Here is an 11392-nt window from a genome sequence, read left to right on the forward strand (position 1 = left end):
CTCAATGCCTAGTTCTTGGTGGATGAGCACTTCATGGAGCATCTGGCTACAAGCCTTTTTTCACACTTTGAAATCAAAGATGGACCTGTGTCTCCGGTTGGCACTTTGTTGGCAGCCTATAAGGCCATGATCAGGAGTGACATCTAAGCTTACCTCGAGCATGTAGACAGAGAAAAATACTATCAAATAACTAAACTTGAGACTAACATCTTGGTGCTAGAGTCTGACTCCTCGGATATGAAGGCAAGAGTGGGAAACTCCTACATTGGCTGGCCACATAAGATGCAGGTTCTAAACTAATCCTAGCTATCACTGATCCATCAGGCTGTCAAGCACATACCTCCGTCGAAATAGCAGAAGTATTTCCAGACTATTATTGTCAATTATATGTCTGGCACTGACAACCTACCCAGGAGCAGGTCAAGCCACTTCTCACAAAGATCTCTCTCACACAACTTATGAGATACCAGCAGGCTGAGTTAGATGCCCCATTAACAGCAGACAAAAGACCCCTGGTCCCCACGGCTTCCCTTTTGAGTACTAATGGAAATTTTTAGACATTCTCACCCTCAATTATGAGTGCTATAAACTGAGGTAGTGGGAAAGGGCTTCTTCCTGCCTGACTTAGAATTGGCCACCATTGTAGTACTCTCTATAGTAGGCCAACCAATGTATAGATGTGACACCTATTGCCCTATCTCCTACACAAATCTTTTCAAAAGCCCTGGCAAACCAACTGAAATGAGTCCTGGACAGCCTCATACACTCTGACCTATGTGGCATTATGCCCAATCTGAGCACTCTGCATTGTATGCAGCACGTAAATATTGTGCTAGCTCCAGCCCAAGAAACACCTGACTCTCTGGCCCGTCTGCTTGTTGATTTTGAAAAAGCTTTTGACACAGGTGACTGGCCCTATTTAGATCACTTCCTCTGATGTTTGGGATTTGGGCTCAAATTTCGAGGATAATTCAAGCCCCTGTACCAGGAGCCCTTGGGGCATGTTGTCATAAACAAAGTGCTCTTGTGCACTTTCCCAATCAGAAGGGGTCCCAGATAGGGGAGCCCGCTGTCCCTTCTCCTTTTCACCTATGGCATTGAGCCCCTGGTAAAAATAATCTGCTGTGATGCCCAGGTTTGGGGTTGGCACTTAGGAGGAGTGCAGGATGAACGCATTGCTCTATATGCAAATGATATCCTCCTATTTCTTTCCAATCCTAAAGCCTCAGGAACACAAGTGCTAGAAATCATGACGGTGTATTACAAGGCTTCCGAGCTCTGCGCTGACTGGGAAAAGACCCACCTGATTCAGCTAAAGGGACATAACAACACATTTACTTGGCAGACAACTATCCCCATTTGGTGGCTGAGCTTTATATATTTAGCGTTTCATATATATGCAGTGTGTGACCTCAAGCGCAGTCGTAACCTCCTTGCATTAGACCAAAACAGACCTACATACCTGGTCCAAACTCCAACTAAATGTATAGTGAAAATGATGGTGCTCCCAGGACTCCTGTACGTCTTACAGAATTTCCCATTCCATATCCCCAACTCCTGATTCACCGGGTTGCGGGCTTGATCCACTTCTTCCTCTAAAGGGGCTGACACCCACGTATAGCCTTAGATAAATGTCACCAATCAGTCTACAAGGGACAGGTGGGGGTGACGGACAACAAACTCCATTAGTGGGTTTCCCAACTCCTGGGTATCAATGTATGGATGACCGATGGCTGGAATGATCCAGCATATCAACTAGAGCTGGAGAGTTTGGGCCTTCACAATGTTATAAATCTCTTATATGGCAGCCCCGCCTGACCCATACCCTGGAGATCACAAAGAGAGTCCTCCTGGCCTGGCGGGTGGCAAACAGATTCACAGGATAGGACAAACAACTGATCTGACAAACCCCTCTTTTGAATGCCTGATGGCTCTGCAAGACTGCACGGCTGGAAGGCTTCAGGAAGTGGGACAAAATAAGGATCACCACCATGGGCAACATGTGGGAATGCTCTGATATGAAGTAATTCCAAGATCTGCAGTATCAATTTCAACTATCACATATCCAATTCCACACATACCTGAGTACCATACACAGCTCGCCCAACTTCCAGACTTTAGCCGAATGGAAGCCAAGCTACTAATGGATTTTCTGTAGCAGGGTGGAATCTCTCAGATCTGCCGTTGTTTTGAAGTGCCCCACCAACACTGGTGAATCTTAGATGTTTGTAGGAATGGTGGCTAGATTCCTTGGATGATACAGAATGGCGGCAGGCATGTATGGCCCCTTGAGAAATCGTGATTTCCTCCTGCCTGTGGCTGACCCAGCTACACACAACTTACTTCAGATACAAACGCCTGTGGCAGCCAGATATACTCACTTAACCTACCTGCCTCCAGTTTTGGGAGCAAGAAGCAGACTTCTTCCATATGATTTCGTGGTGCCATGTGTCGCTATGTACTGGAGTTAAGCAGCCAACACACTTGCACAGGCATTGGAGAGAACAGCAGATCATATGCTAAAACTAGCTTTGCTTCGTCTCCTGGAAGATGTGGGGGCACACAAGGAGACCGTGGTCTCGTAGGGATGGCTATGATTATTTCCAAAAGGGATTGTGCATATAAATGGAACACCCCCAATGTGCCGACTCTGGCGGAATGGAGGGCAGCGATGGACTGGTGTGCCAAACAAGAAGAGCTGATTGACACACTCTTTGTAATGTTGTGGGCTCTTCAGGAGGCATGTGAATTGGAGGGGGGGTGGTGTGGATGCAATGTTTTTCAGTGTTGTTACTTGTTTTTTTCAGAACCAGAACCAATAAAATGCTCCTATTAAACAAAACTGTGAATTACGTCTAGTTTTATTAATTAAAGAAACTTTCGATTTCAATGTTCCCACTGTGGAATGAAACTAGTTGGCTAGATTGGTGTAAATAAAGGATGACATATTTTGTATGGAGTTTTAATTATGACGATCTGCCAATAAAGATACTTTTCTTCGAACATTTTAAATGTATATACTATTAATTGAAAATAACAATAGGGCAACTGTTCCTAAAGAGGTGTATCTCAGGGTGGAAAAAAGATACAGGTGAGAGGATATTCCTATTTAGGAAGTAGTGCCCTCACATACCCCTAAGGGTGTCATGCTTAATCATCGGGCTTTTGCTCCTCGTGGGTTCGGTGCTGCAATACCCCATGGGCCCCGTGAGAGGTCTTCTTTGCAAGAGATATTTTAATCAAAATAGCTGTGATGGTGAGTGAGGGTGTGTGAAATAGGCGGAATTATGAGTTAAAACTAAGGAGTATTAAAAAACATAATTATTCTGGGGTAGAGACAAAAACAAAGTGTTAATTGTTAACTCCTAATAATGAGGAGAAACAATTTAGCAACGGGTGCAAATAGTGTATGTCATATAGGTCGACATGTTTCACGCCTCTGTGGTCCAGGAAGGATCCATGGCATTTCCTCAGGACCAAAAGTATGATAGACAAATATCCCTACCCTTAGTTAGATTTGGGAAGATGAGTACTTGTATCTAATGATTACCAAATTATACTCACACAGAGTTGTAAGTTGAAAAAGTACCTAGTAGGGGGTAAACCAATTGCGGTTGTCCTATATTTCAGCCTGAAAGAGAGGTGGCATATATATTCAATTGCTAAACATGCTCTGAGTTGCCCTCGGGGAGTAAATACCGGTATTCAGATATCATTCATTGATTTTAAAAAAACATGCTGGGAGCGCAATGCAAGCTCCTATCATACATTGTGTCACACGTTCCAATGTGTACAGATGATTGCCAGGGTAATGGATAATCACACTAGTGTAACAGACAAACACACACATACAACAAATAGTGAATCGTCCCTTTTGTCAAGGACAATGATTTCATCTTATCCATCAATCATAAAATGTGTTCTCCTCGGGTCATAGCAGATAACCACGTCAATGCTGCGGCATTGAAATAGCATGGGCGGATAATTGAAAAATAATCATAAAGATAGGGCCGACGTCCAGGTGGCTTGGAATGTCCTGCTTGGTTTTGTTTTTTACTTACATGTTCAGCTTGGTGTAAGGCATAATCACCTACCCCTTTGTCTGCTAGCCTGGAGAGAGAGGTGCACCATTTGGTGCTTGCTTAAAAGCATTTTCCAGGTGCCGGAAGGGATGGTGTCTGACCCTCCTCCCTGTGAATATCAGTGCGTAGCGAAGAAATTGCCCACCAGATGGTTAACTCGAAGGGCTTTAGAGTCGTGGCTATCATATGGTAAAAGGCTGTTCTTGTCTGTAGGTTTTTTGTAGTTCCTGGTGAGCAGTCTGCTTGCTTCTCTGGAGATCAGTAGCTCCCAAATGTTCCAATACAGTGCTATTAAATTTCTAGAAAGGGTTAAGGGTGTTGACCCATATGCAAAAGCCAGCACAGGTATTGGTATTGCCATGCCACAGGATCCGTATATCATCGATATATCTCCTCCATGTGATGATATTGGTCCTATATGGATTGCCATCTGTGAGAATATGTTCACCTTGGAAGGCTGCCTAATCGAGACAGGCTAGGCTCTATATATACTGAATATATAGGCCATATCATTAGAACTGGGACCCAAACCTATGGTCACGCAAATCGAGTCATTGATCCTGAATTTCCTTGAGTCTATCAGACCTCATAAATGATACAATAGCTGACAAATGTCTTTAGTAAATTAAAGTCGGCCCCAAATCTTTAAATGTTAGATACAGAACAATAATTCATGATCTGCATTGTAAATACATATGATTGGCAAGACTAGTGAGTCTGAAATTTCTATTGAGAACATCTAGGCAACAATTGAAAACGTTCATAATGATTTTGTTGCTTAGTAAGCAGAATTTTTGCTCTTCTGGAAATGGTAATATCTCCTCACTGACTCACATGGTACTAATCCGTCCCTTATATATACAATTGAGAAGATTGACTTTCTGCTAAAACTACTAGAGCTGAGCCCTGGGATCATTATGGAGGTTACTGTAGAGTTATTGAAATTCCCTACTCCAGAAGTAAGAATAGCTTTAGCACGTAAGCTACTTGCAGCCGAATTTTCAATCTTAAGGGATCTTGATAAGAAACATTGACAGGGATAGGGTAGGAGGTGTGGTAATGTGTTAAAGGCATATTTTTATGAATAGGGTTTATGTAGTGTATATCTTTTGCAAACTATTGGCGCATATTCACCTGAGAAGTAGCAGAGCGTGGCGTTAGCCTCCTTGGCTTAACGTCACGCTCTGCCACGTCTGAAACGCAGGGCTGCACCATATTTACAACAATATGGTGGAGCCCTGCATTTCCCTCTGTGCTGGCGCTAAATTTAGCAGCCTAGCACCAATGCAGGCCCCAATGCACCATAGTGGTAGGGTATCTGCATTGAGTTAAAGAGTGTTTATGTGCAGTAATTTGTCCCTTCCTGCACATAAACAATCTTTAAATGGCGTTTTGAAACTTCTATATGAGCTGCTTAATGCAGCAAACGGAGAAGTTGCAAAACGTTCTTTTTTTTAAATTGATTGTTAATGTGCAGGAAGGGACACCTTCCTGCACATAAACAATCAAAGGCCTTTTGCTGTTTTTATGTGTGCTGCACATGGAAACAACAATAATGGGGGGAAATTAAACATTTCTCCTTGTTGTGCCTGTTTAAGACTGGGTTTTCATTGGACTTGATTTTGGTGCATATTTTTTACACTGCCCTTTTAAATATGGGACAGCGTCAAAATCAATGTGGTGTTGCAGTGGAACGCTCACCGTAACACCCATTGCTCACCCCTTTCACGCTAAGTATCTTGTGAAAGGGGGCCTTATTTACAATACAGCGTTAAGCCATGTTAAGTGGCTTAACGCTGCCTTGTAAATAAGGCAAAGCACATATCGCCACAGAAATGTCACTAAAAGTTATGCTCCTGTGGCGATAGTGGCTTGCAAATATGCCCCTATTATGTCTTATGAATGTTCATATTTGGATATAACTGAATGGCATGGTATAGATGAATTGATAGTTAGCTTTTTGACATATGGTATGATGACAAATGCTTATTACCAATAAAGATTGAATTCTTTTGAATAATCATTGTACTGTCTTAAATGTTTATTATTGTCTTTCATGTTCTTCAGGTCAGCCTTGACTCCAGAGTGCGAGAAGCAATCAACAGAAACTTATTGGATCCCAATCCTCACATGTACGAAGATGCCCAACTTCAGATATACACTTTAATGCACAGAGACTCTTTTCCAAGGTTTTTGAACTCTCAGATTTATAAATCTCTCCTTGAGAGCACTGGGAGCTCGACTTCTGAAACATAGTTCTTTGTTTTTAGATACACATCTAGCTTTTTTTTAAAATAACAAAAGTTTCATAACACCTGAAGCTGAGTTCCTGGAGAACACCAGCTTGGCACTACTCAGGCAACTGTGAAGACAGCAAAAAGATATTTATATCTATAATGATCTTTGTGTCCATTTTTCCCAGGTCATTCATGCTTCAGTTTGACAAAAAAAATGAATAGATAAATACTGCATTTTTCAAATTACACATTTGTTTTACACACTGGTCACTTACTTGCAGAAGACTATTCCTGTGTGTAATATTTGATGATTTCCGGGAGTCCCATGGTGTTCCCTCACAGTGCATGCATGAGGTAAAATGGCTTCATTTTACCACGTAATTGTTGCAATATATAATCCAATGAAGAATTGTTTGTGCAATACAATCTTACTTTGAAATTATTTCATCAGACCTGTATGCGGTTTGTAAAACTTTTCAACTTAAAATAATGTTTTAATGGCCACTTTTAGAAGTGCTACTAGTGTATAACACTTTTTATTGCGTTGCATTTGGCGCATTGACGTCACTGCTTTTGTACTGGGGGAAACATGCCTGCCAACGTTTACTGAATATGGATTTTCAGAGTGGGTGTTTCCTCTGGTTGGTAACTGCCGAAACGGTGGTATTTTATTGTTGTTGTAGCTGTTCTTGTTACAGAGTTTGCAATGTCAAAGAAGCACAACCCATTTTACGGGATCCATAGCTGAATGGCACAGTCGATGCGCTGACATTGTTATAAATCATTTTCAGATCAAAGATTCTCTGTGTACATTTCAGACGTCATATACTGTCACTGATTTATTAGACACTGGTCTCCAGGTGTAATACTGTTGTGTAATGTTGTGTACTTCGAAACAAGACAGCTTGAAACTTTGTTTTTCTATATATTATTTTTTAATAAAATAGTAGGTTACCTACATGTAGCATTTTAAAAGATTTGAAAGACTAGCATCTGTCTTAGTTTTTTGCTATTTTAAGCTACAACATTGTCTTTTAGAGTCCATTTGAAAAGGAAGGACACATTTCAGCTTCAGACCTAAGTTAATCTGTACCACTACACAAACTAAAGATTGAGCAAAAAACTAGGCAGTTTACATGAATACATTTACATTTCCATAAGAATAAAAATGTGGAGTAGCACCCTTATTTTTTGCTGACCTATTTCTTTATTTTATTGTTTGTTCAAGATATTTCTAAAAGAAACTCCGTTACACTGGTTGACATTTTTGACATATGCCTGACAATGAGATTGCTTTCATTTAATAATGAATCACTGTTTCCATTTCTTATGAAAATATTACTGTACTCCTAGCACAGTTATAAATGTCCACTTATATTTAAATTGTCATGGCATAGTGTGGCTAGAGAATGAGTTTGAATACAATGGAACTCAATTGCATTTGTGCTGACGAAATGAGCCTTATATATTTGAAGGTTTATACAGAGCTCTCACGTCTTTTCTTTATGTTTTACTACCTCTTATTTTGTTATCTTGTGAATGCCATCAAGTCCCCTTTTTAACCTATTTTCTGCTGGAGAACGTTAATTTAATATTTTTTGCATGTATTAAAACATTAAAAGTGAATTTTTTATGAATGCTGATTGAATTTTGTAATCAATTTAAGATTCAGGAGAAATGAATATAAAGGGCTATTCTATGTCCCCTATGCAAATATATTCACTGTTGTGGGCATTTAAAAGAACAGGATTACACACAGTGCATGAAATGGAGCAAGGGTAGTCTGAATAATCAATGTGTTGAATAAGTGTTACCTTCAGTGAGGGGCATGTATTTGTCCCAGGAAAAACGTTGACGTCCTGCTGAGATGTGCTGGTGTTTTCCCTCTGGAAAAGAGTGCCAGTTTTTTGAGGCTACGAACACTTATCCATTTGAAGCACTGATGCCAGAAACAAAAGAAACACTTCTGAAAAGTGGACAACAGTATTCTGTTTACACCGATGTGGCTGATTAGCCTATCATATTCAGCACATATAATAATTTATGAAATTATAGGTAAAAGATTAAACCAATATTTATAATAGTAGTTTGTTTATGACCGACGTGTTTTGTCTGAAAATGTTACTCTATTATGATATGCTTTGTTCATGTTTGTTTTACTAATTTGCAAAACGAGTCAAACTCTAAATTGCAAGTTGATAAAACCGATAATGGATTTTTTAGGGCAATGTTTACACACTAGTATAAATATAAACTTTTTTACATGGAGAATAAGAAAAATTCTCACCCATTGGAAGACATGACTTTTCTACTGTGAAGTTTTATTGTTTCTGAAGATGGTTTCAGAATACCTTTTTAAAGTACTGTATAATATTATATTTACTTTGTGACCATATTTTGGGCGTGATTTACAGTTTGCCAGTGTTTGAAATGCAATAACTTGGTGCAGATGTGGAAATCTGTAAAAGTATGAACAAGTGCATGGAAAGTATAAAAACCTCTAAACTGTGTTGGTAGCACCTGATTATAACCTGCCAGGCAGGCACAATTGTTCTGTGATTTAAGAAAATAATTGACTGAATTTGCTTTGGGTGACTGCAATTGACATAGATTGCTGGCTTGGCAAGTACACCCCACTGCAATAAATGGTGTAGGGACAAATTCTATACTCAATAGTCCTTCACACTGTGTTGAGTTAAATGGAATCAAGTGACGTGCAGTTGCCTACAGGACCATGTGGATAGAGAAATTAATTTTGAGAACATTAATGTTACAATGCATCATTATTAAACCTATAAACCATGTATGAAGTTTATAATATATTTAGTTTTCTGTCACTTAAATCAAAAATTGAGGTGTACATTTTCATTCAAATATTTGTAACAAATTGTTGACAAAGTTATATAAAAAATCATCATGTGAGGGAATACAACTAAGTCATGAATTCATGTGCTTCTCATAAAACACCTTCTTGTAGTAAAGGAAAACTGTTTCCCAACAAGACTTTCAACAGTCACCGTTGTTGTGTGTAGTAAATTACAAAAAAGGCAAAGCCAAATATTTATTTAAAACCTATGATTGAACATGTGCATAGGCGCATGTATGAGAAACAATTGTTTTTTTAGAATTGAATGGAGATTCTAGATTAATATCTTAGTCCTCTCCTCATTGATAATAGTGACAACCAATCTTGCTTGTTGCTTCCATTCTGATGATTTCACAAACTCTATATGATATGGATGCTAACACCTGAAAAAAAGCCTGGAATTGTTGAATAACGTAAGATTGTAGACAAGGTTACTGTCATACTGGGGCAAGTTGAGTTGATAACAATGCAGCGAACATCCAAAATGGCACAGGCTAAGACTAAGACTACCATGTCAGCAGTTTAAGAGGTCCATAGGTATGTTGATATGTCCTTTCTAAAAGATCAGCTATACCCATAATGCTATGGATGACTCATATAATATATAATATTTAGAATGTGTGTTGCAGCATCCTTAAGACTTTAGGAGTTATTTAGTGTTTAGTAGATTTGGACATGCACCAATAATTGGGGAATGTCACATTCACCCTATTTAGAATTATACAGGGGAATATGTTGTAAATATGATAGGATATTTTCTTAGGTACACACTCTAAATAGGACAGATGAGACAGCTTAAAAAATATGTCTGTTGTCCTGCATCAGCCTAACTCTAAATAACCCCCTTTGTTATAGTACTTTTATTTACCATACATGTCATTCAATATTCATATGTCACAAATGCAGAAAAAAGGGCAAGTTAAAAGGTGCGTACTCATCCCTAAAACATGACCCATAATAGAGCTGGTGTTCATTCCGACATTCTGCTCTAAATGAGAACAATACTTACATAGCACATTAGTCCCTATGATCAGGGCTATACAGGGTATCAAATTGTCTCGTCCTCAATTTTCACTCTCACCTGAGAGTAGGGCTAATATCTTTTGGAAAAGACATATATGGCATGGTCGACTGCAGTGTTCTATTATGCTGTTAGATTCCCAAAATACATACTTTAATGTATACTATGGGTACAATAACTCTGGCTTTATGAAGCATAATACAGGAGCCAAATGATCCATCATGACCATGTAATAAAGCATTTCCTATTCATATATTCAATTAGAAGATAATCTTTAACATTTATGCAGGATTAAGATCAGGTCCATACAATAGTAGGATGGCTAAGAAAATAGGAGGAGCCAGGCGAGATAAACATTAAAGCGTGAGTGTGGTTGAGCTTCTAGGAATAGAGAAAACATTGCAGTTGTTTGGCAAGAAATATGTTGTACACATCTGGTGGAGGACATTGACTAAATGCAAAGACTTTAGTTTTGTAGCTGTCTCTGGTTTTAAATGAAGTTGACATGGAATTCTTATTCTTCTTGTAGAACATTTAAGATGGCTATCCACAAGAGCATTCGGGCATATATTGTGAATTCCTTTTGCCTACTATGGTGCAGTCCTCTTATTATAGGGGTGTGTCCATTCCGTTCCTTAAAATTGTACCATTTCATAATTCTATAATAAATAATAATGACAAATGCCCTCTCTAATTTGGAGGCTGGGAATATTGAATCCTGAATTTTGATGGGATAGAATATCTTTCCAACAATATTGAAGGACAAATATTGAAAGGTAAGATTCTATACATTTTCTATACCTAACTCCACAAATACATACCCACTGATATATATTTATATATATGTGTATGTATATATTCATACACACAAACACACACATATATATATATATATATTTATATATATATATATATATACACACACACACACACACATAGTTTAGAAGTATGTAGATGTGGAGTTAAGAATAGGAATTCCCTACCTCCCAATGTGCACATTCAATATTTGGGACCTCAGTATTGTTGCATTGTCCTGCCAAAGTTCGGGATTCATTATTCCCTACTACAATTCTGAAATAATCAATAATTCTTTTATGTGTACAGTTTTTACTGTGATGATTTTACTGATATGTATAATCTATCCACAACTTGAAATATCTTTGTACAATGTGCCATGTAATTGTAT

General features: G+C 38.7%; 1 protein-coding gene across 3 annotated transcripts in view; it reads left to right on the top strand.

The window, feature by feature from the left end:
* The window catches only part of RGS17 (regulator of G protein signaling 17), a 428374-nt gene extending 417394 nt beyond the window's left edge, over positions 1–10980 (top strand). For all 3 annotated transcript variants that reach the window (XM_085612101.1, XM_085612100.1, XM_085612102.1), the window contains one exon: positions 6150–10980. In XM_085612101.1, coding sequence (XP_085468227.1) covers positions 6150–6338 — 189 coding nt within the window. In that variant the 3' untranslated portion in view covers positions 6339–10980. The remainder of the gene's footprint in view (positions 1–6149) is intronic.
* The last annotated feature ends 412 nt before the right edge of the window (positions 10981–11392 follow it).

This window comes from Triturus cristatus, chromosome 6 (assembly GCF_964204655.1).
Source record: "Triturus cristatus chromosome 6, aTriCri1.1, whole genome shotgun sequence".
Taxonomy (NCBI): domain Eukaryota; kingdom Metazoa; phylum Chordata; class Amphibia; order Caudata; family Salamandridae; genus Triturus; species Triturus cristatus.